General features: G+C 45.9%; 1 protein-coding gene across 2 annotated transcripts in view; it reads left to right on the plus strand.

Moving 5' to 3' along the window:
• The window catches only part of Elovl5 (ELOVL fatty acid elongase 5), a 66,455-nt gene that overhangs the window by 37,750 nt on the left and 9,854 nt on the right, over positions 1-18,851 (plus strand). For both annotated transcript variants that reach the window (NM_134382.2, XM_063264837.1), the window contains exons 2-3: positions 1,237-1,301; positions 4,927-5,114. In NM_134382.2, coding sequence (NP_599209.1) covers positions 1,244-1,301; positions 4,927-5,114 — 246 coding nt within the window. In that variant the 5' untranslated portion in view covers positions 1,237-1,243. The remainder of the gene's footprint in view (positions 1-1,236; positions 1,302-4,926; positions 5,115-18,851) is intronic.

The following is an 18,851-nucleotide window of genomic DNA, read 5'->3' on the forward strand; positions in this document are numbered from 1 at the left end:
AAATCAGAGTTTGTCTTGCCTCAAAGGTGTGCACTTCCACATCCAGCCCAGCATTAATCCAGAGTCCTAAGGATCAACACCTTGACTCACTACTGCGATCAGTTTGCTATTTTGAATGCTAAATTCACTTGGTCATTTGCTAATGGATTACAGTCCGACCCTTTGTGTGTGTGCATGCGTGCGTGTGTGCATGTGTGCATGTGTGTGTGTGTGTGTGTCTGTGCACGCTCCAAAGAGGAGAGATTTCTGGAGCAGTTTATTCGAGCACTGCCACTGGCTTCCTTCTGTTTGGTGCTGACATGGCTGTGGTTGGAGCACATGATGTTTTATATTTTAATTTTTTTTACTGTGGACATGAACTATTTAAAATAAAAAGGAAGGTAACAAGTAATTTAAAGCAGGGAGCAGAGTCAGAGAGGGGTCAGTGGGGTAGAGATGGCAAGAGGGCCAGCAAGACGAGACACATCAGAGGGGTGTGTGTGTGTGTGTGTGTGTGTGTGTGTGTGTGTGTGTGTGCGCGCGTGTGCGCGCGCGCGTGTCTTGCCTGTCCGTCCGTCTGTCTGTCTGTATCTGTCTGTGTGTGTGTCTGTGGTGTGTGTGTGTAAAAATGTCATAATAACAGCATCAGGTGAAGGCTTGGGCTAGCAAGGTGGCTCTGCAGGTGAAGACACTTGCTGCCAAGTGTGACAACCTGAGTTTGAGCCCTGTGGACCCATGTGGTAGAGGGAAAGAACCAATTCCCAAACTTGTCTTCAGATTTCCACATTCATACCCCCCCACAATAAGAATAGTTTAAATGATATTGCATATAATATATACTGTGTATAGCCTAAGTATATATAACATATACAGTATATATTATATACAGTACTGTATCTGGTGACAAGCAAGGACACACCTCCTCTCCTGCTGGTCTGAATGTGGTTTGCTGTGGGGATGGAGGTCTGCCACCTCTCAATCCAGTTCCTTCTTGCACACTGAGGTTCAGCACCACAGGGAGGGTTTCTGTGGAACTGAGAGTTTTTTAACATGAATTCACAGGGCGCGTTGTTGTTCTGATTTTCAGCCCTCGCACATGATTTGTGTGGAGGAGTGGGGAATAGTTTTGGTTTTGCATGAGGAATTCAGCCTTTCCTTTTGCACCTCTGAAAATGGCTTCTTGTTGTTCTCTTAGGAAGCTGCGTATAAGAAGTATTTTGAGTAGACAGTAATCAATGTCTCCTTTCTCTTTAATAGGTTTAAAATGGAACATTTCGATGCGTCACTCAGTACCTATTTCAGGGCATTACTGGGCCCCCGAGGTAAGGTGGCTCCTGCTTTAGTTCATCCTCTGTAGCTCCCTCCCATCTCTTTATAACCTCTTGTAAATATTGCATGAGATCTTAGAAAATGTTTTCTGTGATGAGACTAAAACTTTATCTCCAGCAACAAAGGACCTTGCGAAGTTCTTTGGTACTTGAATGCTATCTTGGGACAGAGACACCATGGCTGGGGACATCTTTCTGCCAACCTCAGTTTCCATACTTGCAGCCTGTGACCTCCAATGACTTAACAGTGATTGGTGGTGGTGTGTTTTCCTTAAATCCTGACTCTAGAGGAAACCAGCCCAAGGACAAGAGGTCTTCCCTTGCAAAGTCCCAAGGGCTTCTTTTCTCTAAAAACTGGGTCTTGTACTATTGCCCAGGGTGTCCCTGAACCCCTCTGATCCTCATGTCTCTGCTACCCAAGTGCTGGACTGGTAAGCGGCTGTGGGGTACCACAGCAAATACAAGTGTCTGCGTACAGTGCCAGCTGAGAGCTGGGGCTTCTTGTGTGCTGAGGAAGTGCTCTGTTGTTGAGCTGTGGTGTAAGAAGCCCATAGGACTTTACTCCTGTTTTCAAATTTAATTTTTAGGAGAGGGCAGGAAAAAATTTAGTTTTTTTAAAAAATTATGTTTATTTTACCATGTGTTAATTGTACAAGCACTGGGCTTCGTTCTTGACATTTCTGTGTCTACAGAATGTACTTGGTTCCTTCCCTCTGTTACCCTCTCCTTTGCCCCTCTCCATCACCAGCCCTCTTCTTCGTATTTTTTAAGACCAGGCTGGCCTTGAACCTAAGATCCACCTGCCTCTGCCTCCCAAGTGCTAGGATTAGAGGTGTGCACCCCCAGTGCATTTTATTTTTAATCATTTCTCATAGAATCATGCCTGAAATCCCTTGCTCCACTAATGATGCTTTTCATTATTTGTTCCTATGTTCTTTTTGAAGTAGCTATGCATGGCCTTTTAGTATTACCTATAATACTTTCTTTAGAAAAGAAATTTTTGAGATTTCACAGAAATGTATAAAGTTTCCATCACTGACAAAATAACCAAGAAAATCAACTTAAAGGAGGAAAGATTTATTTTGGCTTCTGGGTTGAGAGGGCCCAGTCTGTGGTCTCTTGGTCCTTATCTCTCTGAACCGGAGACAAGGCTGACTATTGTCGGAAGAGCATAGCAGAGAAGCCGTGCCTCTTGAAACAGCTGAGAGGCAGAGCATGTAAGGACAGAGACAAGGATAAGATATTCCCTTCAAGGGAAGCCATGTTGATCTGTCCTCTCCCACCAGGCCCCGACTGCTACAGATTTCAGTGCCTTGGTAGTCCAGTCAAGGATGACCCCACTGACAGATTCACACATTAGTGCTGTCAGGGGCCTCGTGGTCACTTGCCCCAAAGTCCTAACTAGGCAGCTGCTTGTAAAAAGCTTCTTATCAGAACAGAGGATTCTCGGTTTCACTCATTTCTAAGGTACAGAAGAAAACAACGAAAGAGCTTCATCCATCAGTGGGTCAAAGATGAAAGGCGTTTGATAGCACCTGTGATAAGAACAAGGGTGTGGGCATCTAACCTGGTGCACCCTCTGCTTCTGTGGCAGTTAAAATGCACGTCCTAAGCTGTCGTTGTACAGTGATTCTTGATCATTTTGCATACATGAAGGATGCCCTTCTGAGAATTGTTGAGACCAGGCACCAAGCTAGTCGCCCGTCATTAGGAGGAACAGGCTAGATTAGAAGGTGGTCAGTTGTAAGAACACGTTACACTGGCAATGCTGGCTCAGACCTGTAATCCTAGCACTCAGGGAGCTGAAGCAGGAAATCATGAGTTTGAGAGTAGCACAAATCATGTACAAGTTCCAAGCCATACTGGGCTGTAAGGTAAAGGACAAAGAAAAAGAACAGTGAAATGCATTTGTATCTGCTTGTGTTGAAACAGTGCCTTCGTACTTGGTTACAGAGTCAGAAAATTCAGCTTTTAATTGTCTGAAGTAATAAAAACGATTAGCTTACTTTGCAAGGAAGAACAGCCCATCTCAAGGGCACTGTGGTAGTAACGGAGAAAAAACCCTGTTCTTTTCATTTTTCACTTCGCCACCCTCATGTGTCCTCAAGATGGCCACCTTCATGATTACAGCAGCTCAGGCTGCTCCTCCAACACTGGAAGAAGGTATTTATTTGTTCATTGCATGAGCTGGAGAAGAAAGAAAGCTGAAGTGGTCACAATGATCCTGACATTTCAGTTCTGCACTGAGAAACCACACAGAGCCTGGAGCCACCATGATTACCTGGATCCCGACGAGCTCCCTCCCTGGGGCTAGGGTTGTGACAGCTGCTGTGGATGCTCTTGGAGGGAGAGTGGGTGCTTGTTGGAAGTGTACAGTGCAAAAGAGTAAGGTGCTGAGCTGAACCTCTGTGTAAACGATATGGAAATTTTGTAGGTAAAGATGTAGAGGCTAGCTGGTGATAACTTACTTTCTCAATATAGGCCGCTAAGGACCAGAGCTGAGATCAAAAGATGTTAGGAATCCCTTCCTTGTGGTCAGTCTCCTGGGCCAGCCACTTCCCTGAAGGACTTGTGAGAACCAACAGTGCCATCCGTGCCTACTCTGGCATAGCTGGTGGCAAGGAAGTGGAGGCAGCATCTCCTTTTGAAGCAAGAGAAAGCAAGCTGTGGCAGACAGGCTGGAAGGGGTCAAGTGTCTGCAGAGAAGGAAGACTGGCATGCAGCTCCCTGAAGAGAGCTTATTTCTCTTCCCTGTGAGACCAGGGCAGGAAATGAGGGCTTGAGCAAGGAAGGGAGTCCAGCAGAGGACCGGGCTATAGGCTGTTACCAGCAGGTGCTTGGTTTTCTTCCCTTTCTTTGCCCTGCCTAGGAAACTAGGAGAGAGGGTGGGGTCCACTGAGTCAGTGTGGGTCTCAAGTTCCTATAGTACCCTAAATACCTGAACTCAGGAGTCCTCAACCTGTGGGTCAGGACCCTGTGGGGGATCAAATGACCTTTTTACGGGGTTCATATATTAAATAGCCTGCATTATCAGATACTTACAATTCATAACATAGCAAGATTACATATATGAAGTAGCAATGAAAATTTATGGTAGGAGGTCACCACATGAGGAACTGTGTTAAAAGGTTAAAGCATTAGGAAGGTTGAGAACCACTGTCTTCCATAGTCCCGAGTCTGATCATGGCTGAGCCAATAGCATTTCATGTCTTTTACTCATTGCCTGCCTCTATTGCCTGCCTCTAGTCGGGCACATTGCCTGCACGTGCTAGGCACTCCCTGAGCTGGAAGGCTTTTGAAAGCAAACTATCATCTACGATAGTTTCCCGATTCCATGTTAATTCAATAAACTTAATAAACTTAGTGGGTAATTTGACTTTTTATTTTCTTTCAGATTCTTCGAAAGCATGTTTTCATTACCTTACTTAGCATAAACACGAGTAATAAATTATTCTAAACCTGTATAAAAAGCTTTGCTTTGTTTGGTGTGTGTTTGTATGTATTTTGCTTTTATTGTATTGGGCAGATTAAAAGCAACATTAGTGTCAGCTTGCTTTGGAAATGGTTTCCGTGTGTGAACCTAATTGGTGATTCGATGTGTTTCTCCTGATGTTTTCAGACACACGAGTCAAAGGATGGTTTCTTCTGGACAATTACATCCCTACGTTTGTCTGCTCTGCCATTTATTTACTCATCGTGTGGCTGGGACCAAAATACATGAAAAACAGGCAGCCGTTCTCTTGCCGAGGCATCCTGGTGGTGTATAATCTTGGGCTCACCCTGCTGTCTCTCTACATGTTCTATGAGGTAGGTCATGGCTATGGGGTTTCCTTCACCGAGCCGTGCGGCTGTGGCCGGCCTGAGTTGTGTCCCTACATGAGGAAAGACATCTGTTTGACTCAGGAGAATGAGGGACAGTGAGTCCTCTAATGCATTTTAAGTAGGTTTCAGAATTGATCTTTAAGAACCAGTTGTTTGTACAGATGTCCCCTGGAATACCTTAAAGCAGAAGCTATTGTTACTGAGTTTTTGTCGCTCGTGTTCTGTGTGGCACACTCAGAACTAGGCTAAATGGCTTCAGAAACATTCTTATTCATGTAAAAGACAGGCTGGAAAAACAGCGAGGGTGACGAGCAGATCTGGGCACATTCCATTATTAATAAATGCTTGTTGCTCGTGTGGAGGAGGAAGTGGGTGGAACATTGGTAAATTCTGTGGCAATTCGGCCTTTGTAACTGGTAACTTGTCAAACCGCACACGTTCTGTTTTTAACGTTTCTCTGTACGTTGTATTCACTGTGCATGGCACTGTTGTATGGGGACACACAAGCACACACTGTGTTGTGTGTAAGCCGATTTTAGAAGCTAAGACACATGAAGGGTGGGGATCCTCATTCAGAATCGTAAGGGTATGTGTGAGTTTAGGCCCAATAACTTCTTTTACATGGCTAGAATGTTAAAAGTCAGATGTTTTGGCTTCAGAGACAAATAATCAGAATCAGCATTTCAGTTCTCACTATTTTGCAAGGGATAATAATACAGCCGGAAAAAAGGGGAACATTGTGCTCCATTGGTAAGCATAGTCTGTCTGTCTGTCTGTCTGTCTGTCTGTGTCTTTTGGAAGGACTCTATTTTCCAGGCTCACATTAGCCTGTTGCTAAGTCCCTTGTACAGATAATTCCTATCTACACACACACTGGACACATTCAGATATTCTTTTTTTTCCCATCTTTATTAAATTGGGTATTTCTTATTTACATTTCAAATGTTAATCCCTTTCCTGGTTTCCAGGCCAACATCCCCTTCCCTTCCCATTCTATATGGGTGTTTCCCTCCCCATCCCCCGTTACCACCGTCCCCCCTAGAATCCCATTCACTGGGGGTCCAGCCTTGGCAGGACCAAGGGCTATCCCTTCCACTGGTGCCCTTACTAGGCTATTCATTGCTACCTATGAGGTTGGAGCCCAGGGTCAGTCCATGTATAGTCTTTGGGTAGTGGCTTAGTCCCTGGAAGCTCTGGTTGGTTGGCTTTGTTGTTCCTATGGGGTCTCAAGTCCCTTTAGCTTTCAGTCCTTTCTGATTCCTTCAACTGGGGTCCTATTCTCAATTCAGTGGTTTGCTGTTGGCATTCGCCTCTGTATTTGCCATATTCTGGCTGTGTCTCTCAGGAGAGATCTACATTTGGTTCCTGTCAGCCTGCACTTCTTTTTTTTATTATTATTAACTTGAGTATTTCTTATTTACATTTCGAGTGTTATTCCCTTTCCTGGTTTACAGGCCAACATCCCCCTTACCTCTCCCCCTCCCCTTCTTTATGGGTGTTCCCCCCCACCCTCCCCCCATTGCCACCCTCCCCCCAACACTCTAGTTCACTGGGGGTTCAGTCTTAGCAGGACCCAGGGCTTCCCCTTCCACTGGTGCTCTTACTAGGATATTCATTGCTACCTATGAGGTCAGAGTCCAGGGTCAGTCCATGCATAGTCTTTAGGTGGTGGCTTAGTCCCTAGAAGCTCTGGTTGCTTGGCATTGTTGTACATATGGGGTCTCGAGCCCCTTCAAGCTCTTCCAGTTCTTTCTCTGATTCCTTCAACGGGGGTCCTATTCTCAGTTCAGTGGTTTGCTGCTGGCATACGCCTCTGTATTTGCTGTATTCTGGCTGTGTCTCTTAGGAGCGATCTACATCCGGCTCCTGTCGGCCTGCACTTCTTTGCTTCATCCATCTTGTCTAATTGGGTGGCTGTATATGTATGGGCCACATGTGGGGCAGGCTCTGAATGGGTGTTCCTTCTGCCTCTGTTCTAAACTTTGCTTCCCTATTCCCTCCCAAGGGTATTCTTGTTCCCCTTTTAAAGAAGGAGTGAAGCATTCACATTTTGATCATCCGTCTTGAGTTTCATGTGTTCTAGGCATCTAGGGTAATTCGAGCATTTGGGCTAATAGCCACTTATCAATGAGTGCATACCATGTGTGTCTTTCTGTGATTGGGTTAGCTCACTCAGGATGATATTTTCCAGTTCCAACCATCTGTCTATGAATTTCATAAAGTCATTGTTTTTGATAGCTGAGTAATATTCCATTGTGTAGATGTACCACATTTTCTGTATCCATTCCTCTGTTGAAGGGCATCTGGGTTCTTTCCAGCTTCTGGATATTATAAATAAGGCTGCGATGAACATAGTGGAGCACGTGTCTTTTTTATATGTTGGGGCATCTTTTGGGTATATGCCCAAGAGAGGTATAGCTGGATCCTCAGGTAGTTCAATGTCCAATTTTCTGAGGAACCTCCAGACTGATTTCCAGAAAGGTTGTACCAGTCTGCAATCCCAACTTGGAGGAGTGTTCCTCTTTCTCCACATCCTCGCCAGCATTTGCTGTCACCTGAGTTTTTGATCTTAGCCATTCTGACTGGTGTGAGGTGAAATCTCAGGGTTGTTTTGATTTGCATTTCCCTGATGACTAAAGATGTTGAACATTTCTTTAGGTGTTTCTCAGCCATTCAGCATTCCTCAGCTGTGAATTCTTTGTTTAGCTCTGAACCCCATTTTTTAATAGGGTTATTTGTCTCCCTGCGGTCTAACTTCATGAGTTCTTTGTATATTTTGGATATAAGCCCTCTATCCATTGTAGGATTGGTAAAGACCTTTTCCCAATCTGTTGGTTGCCGTTTTGTCCTAACCACAGTGTCCTTTGCCTTACAGAAGCTTTGCAGTTTTATGAGATTCCATTTGTCAATTCTTGATCTTAGAGCATAAGCCATTGGTGTTTTGTTCAGGAAATTTTCTCCAGTGCCATGTGTTTGAGATTCTTCCCCACTTTTTCTTCTATTAGTTTGAGTGTATCTGGTTTGATGTGGAGGTCCTTGATCCACTTGGACTTAAACTTTGTACAGGGTGATAAGCATGGATTGATCTGCATTCTTCTACATGCTGACCTCCAGTTGAACCAGCACCATTTGCTGAAAATGCTCTCTTTTTTCCTTTTGGCTCCTTTGTCAAAAATCAAGTGACCATAGATGTGTGGGTTCATTTCTGGGTCTTCAATTCTTTTTTTTTTTTTTTTTTTCTCGGAGATGGGGACCGAACCCGGGGCCTTGTGCTTGCTAGGCAAGTGCTCTACCACTGAGCTAAATCCCCAACCCCAAATAACTTCTCTTGAGGCCCCACCTCTTTTTATTTATTTATTTATTTTTTTCCGGAGCTGAGGCCCGAACCCAAGGCCTGCGCTTGCTAGGCAAGCGCTCTACCACTGAGCTTAACCCTCAACCCCTGGGTCTTCAATTCTATTCCGCTGGTCTGTCTGTCTCTGTACCAATACCATGCAGTTTTTATCACTATTGCTCTGTAATACTGCTTGAGTTCAGGGATAGTGATTCCCCGGGAAGTCCTTTTATTGTTGAGGATAGTTTTAGCTATCCTGGGTTTTTTGTTATTCCAGATGAATTTGCAAATTGTTCTGTCTACCTCTATGAAGAATTGGATTGGAATTTTGATGGGGATTGCATTGAGTCTGTAGATCGCCTTTGGTAAAATGGCCACTTTTACTGTCTTCATCCTGCTCTTCGGTGTTATTGCAGCTTCATTTCTCCAGGAGGTGGAGAAAAGGGTGGAGGAGGGGAGGGATGAACTGTAGTGGCGACTTCCTGGCTCATACTGCTCAAGGATGTGAACGTAGAAACCACTGCGACCACTGGAGGTGACGCAGCTGAAAGAGCTGCTTGTCCCGTCACATGTGTAGCCCTGTGCCCTGGTAGAGACAACCTGGCTGAGATGAGAGCCGAGCTACCATTGCTCTTATGCCTAACTCTCAGAGAAACGCTTCTGGACAGTTTGGGTTTTATTTCATTTGTTGCCGTTTTGTTTTGTTTTTATTTTCTCTCTCCCTTTCTAGCATGAAGGCAGTTTAAGATGGAGATTACAGGCCTGGAGGCAGGGACAGTGCGTGTGCTTGATTCTTGGTCTGGTGCTGGCCGCTGCTCTCCTGCTCCAGAGACAGACTGCAGCAGCCATCATCTTCCAGAGCAAACTTCTCTCACATAATGGAACAATGATAGAGCCATTTCTTTAAGGAAACTTCTGTAGAATTTACAGACTTTAATATTGTACATAGTATATTCTAGAAAAAAATTAAGGTGATTGAATTTAGAAGTACCCAAGTGTGTGCTTTTAGTGTTTGGTGCCTCACAGCCCCGACGAGGTAGCCACAGTGTTGTTTATCTTCGTATACCGGTACCTCAGAGGTAGCAAGAAGAATTGCTGTATAAACAACTGGCAGTTTGCGTGTCTGATTATGGGCTTTCAGGCAGCCGTATCAAAATCACAGATCTCCCTGGCAGTGTGGTGCAAATGATAGAGCGCTTTGAAAGGGATCCTGCCCTTAACTCTAAGCTGTCAGGACAGAGAGAGCAGCACACAACCGAATTCCGTCTCCTGCTGTGTGAGAAGCCCTAGCCGTCAGCACAATCATATATGATTGTTCCTTCTGTCCTTCCATGGACTCACAGTGGTGACTGTGTTGTGTCCTTGTCAAGTCCGGGACTTAATTTCAGCTCCAGCTCTTTTTTCTGGAACTAGCATTTGTATTCTGTTAACTAACAAAATACAGTAGGGCAGCCATGAAGCCTAACCGGCTACACTGAGGAGATTGTGAGGTCCTTGGGGTGCAGTGTTGAGCACGCCAGTCTCTAGTTACCTTCCTGCTTAGGCTGTAAGGAACTTTTTAAGCAAATACGTAGTCATGGGTATTTTTGCTTATTATAAATGTGCCTTGACATGTTCTGAATCAATACAAGGAAAAGTAATGGCTGTATAAAGGAAATGCAGAAGTCTTCTTAAATGAGAGGAACAAGGAAATAAACCACAGAGACAGGAAAGGAGCGGGGCAAAAACAACCAAATCAATTTTGAAACTGACACAAGGCCAGAATGTAAAGGGAGTATAGGTGTATTTATAGTTGATGCATTGGGTAGAGAACAGGCTGTGCTTGTAGATACCTCATTGACCTTAGGCGGTCCAGTCCTGAGTTTTCGGTGTATTTGAGACATGAGATGTATTAGTTTGACAGTATTGGGTGTGTGAGCTTTCCCTTGTTGCTGTAGAAGAGACACATTTGAAACCACTCTGACAAGCATGGGAGTCTACATACTTCCCACCCTCAGACAGTGTTCCACCTGGGTAGCGACACTGTCTGTCAAATGACCTGTGTCAGTCTTCTTGGTTGAGAACCGTGTGACAGTAAATTCAGAGCATCAGCTTGCTTGATTGAATTAGGAAACACTGAGGCCCTAGGTTCTGGGGCATTAATGAGGCATACTTTTGGGTGTATTTACAGAGAGGTTTATCTGGATGGCAACATTCCTGACCTGAATAGAAAGTAGGGAAGGAGAAGGTCAGATGGATGATGGCCTTCCTTTCCCTGCCTCCAGAGTGAAGTAAGCCCTTCTGACCACCACAAGGGAACACATTCTCTGAACTGAACCAGAATAAACCCTTCTGTCCACCCCTCAAGTCGCTTTTATAAGGTAAAAGGGACCAATACAAACCTGTGCTTTCAGGAGCGACTTTCCCTTATTCTGATTCTGCACCAGCAAGCTGGCAAAGCTGCTTCTGATCCGTTGTTACAGTGTTACTCCAGGCGGCCTCTCAGGCAGCTGCTCTACTCGGATGTGGAGCTGTTTTGATGTGTCTGCTCTTCTCTCACTGCGCCTCTGACCTCTGAGGCCCTGCATGGAGAGAGAGCATCTAATTGTCTGGTTTGATGTAGTCCAAAGGGCAGCTAGTCCTGCCCAGTCTGCGCTTCCCACACTGATCCAGGACTCTGCAGCCACTGTCAGAGAAGCAGCATCAGTGTTGTACAGTGCCTTTCCCTCGCTCACCCTAGGGCTGCTCCCAGGGTCTGGGGGTTACTCTGGGCTCCCCCAGGCTGTCTGCTTAGCTCTGCATAACCCACAAACACCAGCTCTTTGATTCCTCCTCCCTCCCCACCAGCCTCTTCGGTATCTGTTCCACAGTGAAGTGCCTTTGTGGTATTCCATGAACATCCCACTGCAGCCCAGTCCACACTCACAGACCAACCACTGGCTTACGAGACAGACAGACAGACACCTGCAATGAAAAGGTCCCCTCTTCAGCTCCTCATTATTTCGGTTGTCTACACCACAGGAATAGGAAAAAGGCCAATATGAGAACCACATTTTTACACTATTTAACAATCAGACTTAAGTTAAAGGTTACAAATGGTTACTTTTTGAGTATATTTTTTCTCTAGTAGTTGTGTAGAGAATCATATGTTGTGAAAAATATGACCAAATTATCTTCCAGACACTCAGAGCCTTTAAAATTTTATGTAAAATGTATTCCCAAGAAGACAGGCGTGGTTTAGCATAAATCCAAACTTACTCTTTCTCTCCCCGTGCTGGATTACGTGTGTGTGCTGCTGTGCCTGGCTTTGCCGTGGGCTCCAGGGATCTGCACTCAGCCCTCAAGGTCATGCAGCAGGCTCTTCACCAACAAAGCCATCTCCTCATCTCCTCAGTCAGCTTTTAAAGACCCGATGGTACTCCCAGCTGAGCGTGGAGGCACATGCATGTCATAGCAGCCATCCTGGCTCCATAGCAAGTGTGAGGCCAGCCCAGGACCCATGAAACCCTGTCTCAAAACAAAACTTAAAAAACAAATACCCTACAGCTACCCCTGAGGTCATGCTTCTGAAGTAATGATTTAGCCTATGTGAATTCTTTTTTACATTAAAACAAGTGTTGTTGACATTCCAAGATAAGCTTCCCATATTAGAGTTTCTGGGGTTATGTGACATGACTGTCTTCTCCCAAGCATCTGAAGTTGTAGAAGAACTAGAATACAGACTTCTAAAGAACAAGAACAGGGCAGAGGAAAAGCTTAACCTTCCTGGTTGGCACTGACGCAGTAGACTGGGTGTGCACTGGATATGTGTTCCACCTGGATGGTTCCCGCCGTTGTTCAGGTTGCCAAGAGCTCACACTGATGGTTTGGGGGTTTTTTTTGCTTTTGTCTTTTGGGTTTTGGTTTTGTTTTTGTTTTTTTGAATTGTGCTTTGAAGGTCATAGTGTTTTATTGGGAATATGGGAGATTATCGTTTGATAGGCCGCTTACTGTGCTGGAGCCTCCTGTCCTCTGTAATTAGGGGTAGCCAAGCACCTCCCAAGTGACCTCTGGGCTCTCCCTTGCTTGGGGCTCTGATGTGGCCCCAGAGCAGTTGGTTGCTTTGGAAGTATTGTATTCTAAATTGTCTTCTTTTTCTTCTGGTTCTGGCTTCCCAAAATAGATAATGTTATTGTGGCAAAACAGGATTTGGAGAAAGTATTTTGTTTGCCAGAATACTTTGGGAAGGATTTTGGTTCTTTGCCTTCCTGCTTAAGGAGGGTACAGAAAGCTGACTCAACTGGAGAGACCAGTGTTTGTAGGAAGCTCTGCAAGGTGTGCCCGGCCTCTTGACATTGTGACAAGACATTGTCACCAGAAAGTTCACACCATGGAATCATTACACACACACTCACCCCACCATGAGAGAAAGTTTAAACACTTTAAGTCTGTGCTTTTATGTCGGGGTCCTTTCATAGCTATCCTGGGGTGCACACGTGTAGGTTTTATGTTGGGGTCCTTTCATAGCTATCCTGGGGTGCACACGTGTAGGTTTTATGTTGGGGTCCTTTCATAGCTATCCTGGGGTACATGCGTGTAGGTTTTATGTTGGGGTCCTTTCATAGCTATCCTGGGGTGCACACGTGTAGGTTTTATGTCGGGGTCCTTTCATAGCTATCCTGGGGTGCACACGTGTAGGTTTTATGTCGGGGTCCTTTCATAGCTATCCTGGGGTGCACACGTGTAGGTTTTATGTTGGGGTCCTTTCATAGCTATCCTGGGGTGCACACGTGTAGGTTTTATGTTGGGGTCCTTTCATAGCTATCCTGGGGTGCACACGTGTAGGTTTTATGTCGGGGTCCTTTCATAGCTATCCTGGGGTGCACACGTGTAGGTTTTATGTCGGGGTCCTTTCATAGCTATCCTGGGGTGCACACGTGTAGGTTTTATGTTGGGGTCCTTTCATAGCTATCCTGGGGTGCACACTTGTAGGTTGGACATTCCTGGATCATTGCCCTAAATAGGTAATACTTTGTTCCCTTACAACTGAAGTTCCTTGCTCAGAACTCTCCTGAGAGATCCAGGGGAAATAATACTTGCCCCTCAGTGTAGCTGCAGCTCTTCTCCTCAAGGGTTGCACAAAGTGGAGAGGGAAGAGGTGAGTGCAGTCCAAGCACCTCCTCCCTACTCCTCGCCCACCTCCAGAGGGTAGAAGGGAAAGAATACGTTTGCTCCCCCCCCCCCCCCGAGAGCTTGGATCACATTCTGCAGACTCCTCAGACCTCTGAGAACTTAACTCTCTATTGAAGTAATGAAGTATATGGGAAGACTACAAGTTCCCCACCCCCCTCATTCTCTGTCTCTGTCTCTTTCTCACTCTCTTGTTCTCTCTCTTCTTTCTTTTGAGATAGGATACCTCTACGAAGACCTGACTGCCTAAAATAGATATTCTCCTGCCTCTGCCTCCCAGGGCAGGGACTCAAAGGTCTGTAGCACCACCCACCACCCCATCTTACAGGTTAAAGCCAAGTTTTGCAAAGCAAGACTGCAGTAGGCTGGCTGTAGAGTTTTAACCTCCTCAAAGGGCCCTGGCAGGAGCTCCGGTTTTGCCCTAGCTGTAGATTCTCAAGGGTTGGAGCAGAAATACCATGGTTGTGGCTAGAATCATATCAGACTTACATGGCACCTATACTAATGCCCTGCACCAGACTCCTCATTTAATGGTCTGTTTCAAGGTTTCTGTCTCTTTCTGCAGAGGAAGCCTGAACAGTAAAACAGTCACAGCAATAAACCTTTAACACGAGAGGGCAAGGGCTAGTACTCAGAAGATTCCAGGCATGCCTGTTTCGGGTTAGCCTGTTTGCTCTGCGCTGAAGATAAGTGTGTGGGATCCTCCTTACGACTTAAGCAAGGGAGGCCCCTTCATCTTTGTCATGTGGAGAAGAAGGAAGAACACTTCTGCAGACTGAAAGTCAGGCTTCCTCATTCCAGAGTGGCCTGCTACACTGTAGAGAAAATGGTGCCTTTGTCTTTGGAATAGCTTATGGTTGGCTAGAAGTCTGCTCAGGAGATAGATACAGGTAAAGGTCTTTTTCTCAGTTTCCTTCACGGAGAGAGTTGATAACAATTCAGAAACAGGCTTGGAAGGCAGAGGAGCCTAGAACTGCTGTGTGATGTGTGCTTGGATTTAGCCGGGTCTTTTCTTTGTCTCTGTTTCCTCTCTTAAAGCACTCACTCTACCAGATATAAAAACATACACATCCAAGCCAGCAAATCTGTGAAATGTCTTAGTAGCTCTTAAGAGCATTCCTCAGCTGGTACGCTGCTGTCTTTAAGCATTGGGAGTCTGTTTTCATTGCCTTCCGCTCGTCTGTTCAGGGCATGGTGTCCACATAACTTGCCCACCTCCTACCACCCAAAACAACCAACCCTTCTGACATCTTAGGACTTTGGGGCGAGGATAAAGCTTTTCCAATCAGACTCAAGTGTTTTCGATGACCTTGTTTCCCGTGAGGCTTTGGGAGCGTTCCAGAAAGGACTGTGTCGAAGGTTCTCCTTCGTTTGTGGTTAGAAGTCAGCTCTCACCACTAAAATCATTTTGTCCCTGAGTTGGGTCCCCTGGTCCTCACTGTGATGCAGTTATATTCTCTTAAGATGAAAAGATGCACAAACCCTGCATTGGCCGTTGAATTGTCTCCTAGGGAGAGAAGGAAGCCGCCTGCTGTGTTTTAATTATAGCTCTTCACATGCTCCTGGCCTAATTAAGGTTGCTTTACTCCAAGGAAGGAGAAAGCACATATGGCTTTACAGCAGCACTGCTTGTGTCATGGTTACTTGGGGAAGCCACGTCAGTAGTCCTCTTTGTCACCCTTGGACCAGTTAGTGGCACACACGGGGAGTGCGAAGACAGAGCAAGCTGTGTGTTGTGGCCTGCTTTTCCATCTGGAACAGTCTCTCCGCTGATCCCAAGAAGCCCCAGGCAGATAGGCGCCCTCCCTCTCAGCGCCTCATCCTGCCTGTCTCTTGAGCCCCTTGGCCCACCTCTGCGGTCATGCAGCCTCACCACAAATCAGCCTGTTGGAGAGAACCTGAGCCTGGGCCCTGCAGGGAAGCAATGGCTACAGGACCGTTCTTGGAGTGTCTTCTCTTGTGTGCTCTTTGTAGGGCTGGGAGGGGATCTCAGGCCTTTGCATCGAAGGTCTCTGGGGCCACTACTCATGGGCATCCCCCTGACTGGAATGAAGGGTAGAGAAGCTTCAATTACTGGCCCATTTGCAGAGACTCAGTAGAGATCCAGACAAATAAATGCTAGCCCAGGTCCGCAGTTTGGGATGTTTAATTATTCTGGCCTTTCTGACGTTTTCCACACATACCCCCATCTGAAGTTTGGTAAATGGCGTTCTTCTTATGAACAGAATTCAGAAGCCTCCCATAAAATTTGAGCCTCTTTGAAATACTTTCAGATATTTTTTACTCTCTCTCTCTGCAAAGCAAAAATGAACTTAAGTCCCTCCCTCCAGACAGAACTGAGGTTTTTGTCTCCTGATATCTAGTACCTGTGGGTCATGACCCCACAGGGTGACACATCAGGTATCCTGCATATCGGATGATTCTGTTATTATTCATAACAGTAGCAAAATTACAGTTAGGAAGTAACAATGAGATAATTTTATGGTTGGGGTCACAGTAACATGAGGAAGTGTCTTAAATGATGGCAGCATTAGGAAGGTTGAGAACCACTGCTTTAGACGACTTTGAACTTCTGTCACTAGTTTCATATGGTTGGTTAACCCTCTCCTGTGTGTAAGTCTGTTGATGTGAGAGTCAGGGTCCCCCAGAGCCTACAGAGGAGCATGAGACCCTCATGGCTTACTTTCCTTATGAAAACTTCACTGCGTTATCTGTGACGTTTGACAAGAAGCGTTTCCTTTTGGTATCTCAGAAGATCTATTGCATTTCTGTCTTGGGACGGAGAAGGGACAGTGAACAGCACACTTTGAAAGGACAGTGATCAGCTGAGCAAAGTAAGAGAAGCCACGAAAGATCAGGCTTACAGGAAGGAGGGAGAGTCATGGAGAAAATAGAATTTGAACTGAACTTTGGAAGATAGAAGATCTGGAGACGTAGGGTGCCTGAAGACATTCCTAGGTGGTAGGAATAAACGGCCATTGGGCCATTGCAAACACTTATTATGCTCGTGTTAGGAGCCTTATTGGACGAGATGAACAGTTCACAGTTCATATCCCCGGCCTCTCAAGATAACCTTTCTGATGCAAGACACTGTGCCAGGGGCCTAAGGCTTGCACAGATGGAGACCCTAAAGCTGTGCCTCTGTCCCAGCACAGGTTTTACAGGTCAGTACAGCCATTGACCTCAGTGATGGCTAAGGAAGTGTGTATCTGGGAAAGTATCTGGATACAGTAGCTTGTAGGTACAGAGGTGGAGGGGAAACCTGAGAGGTTCATCGTAGAACATGAAGACCAGCACTGTGCTGGGGTTGGAGGTTTTGTTAGGAAGGCAGTAACAAATCTTTAAAGTGTTTTAAGTGTGGAATTCAGTGCATTGAGAGGCTCACTGGCCCTAGTGGCAGTCCCGGTGGAGAGAGTGTGACCGTGAAGGCTGCCTCCACAGGGATCTCAGGGTGGGGGAGGTGTGGTAGGCACAGGCCAAGAGCATGGTCACCAGTGAACCTGGTGTATGTGGCCAGTTGTTGCTGACAGAGCTCACTCACTTCCCAGTGCCCAGGCTTGACTTCTGTCCTCCAAGGGTCGTGTAGAGATTTTCTACTTCTATCCTAGGCCGTAGGAAAGGGCAAGAAGGATTTCGAGTTAATTTGCTTATAGAAGGAAGTTCTACCTAGATTCGTTTGGAAACAAAACCAAAAAAGAACCACATGTCAGGAGGGACCCACTGCTCAGTTAACAAGAGCCTTCCTTGTTAAGAGGCACCTGCAGGGTTATAAAGGGGGTGCTTGCCCGATTTCCTACGGAGCAGCCCCACCTGTCACAGGAGATAGTCTTCTCAAGTGAAGTGGTCATCTGATCTAGGATACCAAGGTGGTAGCTAGAGAAAATAGTAATGGTAGGGTCTAGAACGTGACTTTCATTGTTGCTTTGATAGTTGTGAGACAGTCTCACTATTTACCTTGTCTGGTGTTGAACTTGTTATATAGACCAGGCTGGCCACAAATTCACATAGATCTGCCTGCCTCCATCTCCCAAAGGAAAGTAAAAGTGGGTGCCAGCATACCTTGCCCTTTTGGTATCTCGGGATATTCTGCATTTCTTTCACAGGACAAAGGAAGAACTTGTGTCAGTCGTCTCTCCAGTCAGGTCTCCAAAGGCCCAAGCCTACTCCTCACTCTGACATTGATTTCTGACATTAGATTGGATAAAAAATGTAGCAGTATGTCTTCCAGTCCTTGTCCAAACATTCTGCTTGCTATAGGGCATCTGTACTGTTCACCAGGCTGAGTACTTGTCCGAGGGCAGTGGGAGAGCAACTGGAGCCTTCTGGATCATAGCCTAATTATCACTACGCAGACCAACCCTGGTGGAGCACTCCACGCTACCTGCCCCAGTGTCCTGGGTTCCAGAATGAAAGACAAAGACAGACGGTGTCTGTCTGTCTCTGTCTGTCTGTCTGTCTGTCTGTCTCTCTCTCTCTCTCTCTCTCTCTCTCTCTCTCTCTCTCTCTCTCTCTCTCTCTCTCTGTGTATTTTAATATGCCTTAAGCAACTCAGTGGCTGAGCCACTTCCTACCCTCTTCGAGGCTGATGTACCTTCCTGTATTCCACCTCATCACTTACTAAGCTTTTCTTCCGTCTTGGCTGACCAGACCCAGACTGCATCCCTCTCGGATTGAATTTCCCAACACCTACATGGTGGCTGTGTTCTCTGTCTAGTGTCTAGCACCTCTCAGGCATGGTATCCACTCTTTCCCAGAGTGGCATCACTTTCTCCCCTTCCTTAGTCTCTTGCCCAGGAATCCTAACATCCTGCCTCTTATCTCCCTACCTAGCCATTGACCACTGGCAACTTTATTTACCAATCATAACCAACTGAGGACAGAGTTCCTCAGCGAGTTACAGTGGATATGGAGATTCTTGTACAACTTTGGGGATGAAATTAACATAATACAAGCAGCACTGACCAAGTCCACAGCATGGCTTGCAGTTACCCTTTCCCTCAGACACTTTCTCACTGAGCTCAGTAGGTGAAGCCACTGGTTTACAGTCTGAGCCACACACTAAATTCTCTTGAGAACTTTGAAAGAGGTCCCTTGAGGTTTGTTTTATGGTCTAGGTGAGGTCAGGCACCTAGTAATTCTTTCACGATCCCAGGGTGACAGTGCTGTGTAGCTACAATGGGACCCACAGTTGTTTTCCAAATTTCATATGATCAGAACCACCTGTTAAGACACTGGCTGGC

The sequence above is a fragment of the Rattus norvegicus genome, chromosome 8 (assembly GCF_036323735.1).
Source record: "Rattus norvegicus strain BN/NHsdMcwi chromosome 8, GRCr8, whole genome shotgun sequence".
Taxonomy (NCBI): domain Eukaryota; kingdom Metazoa; phylum Chordata; class Mammalia; order Rodentia; family Muridae; genus Rattus; species Rattus norvegicus.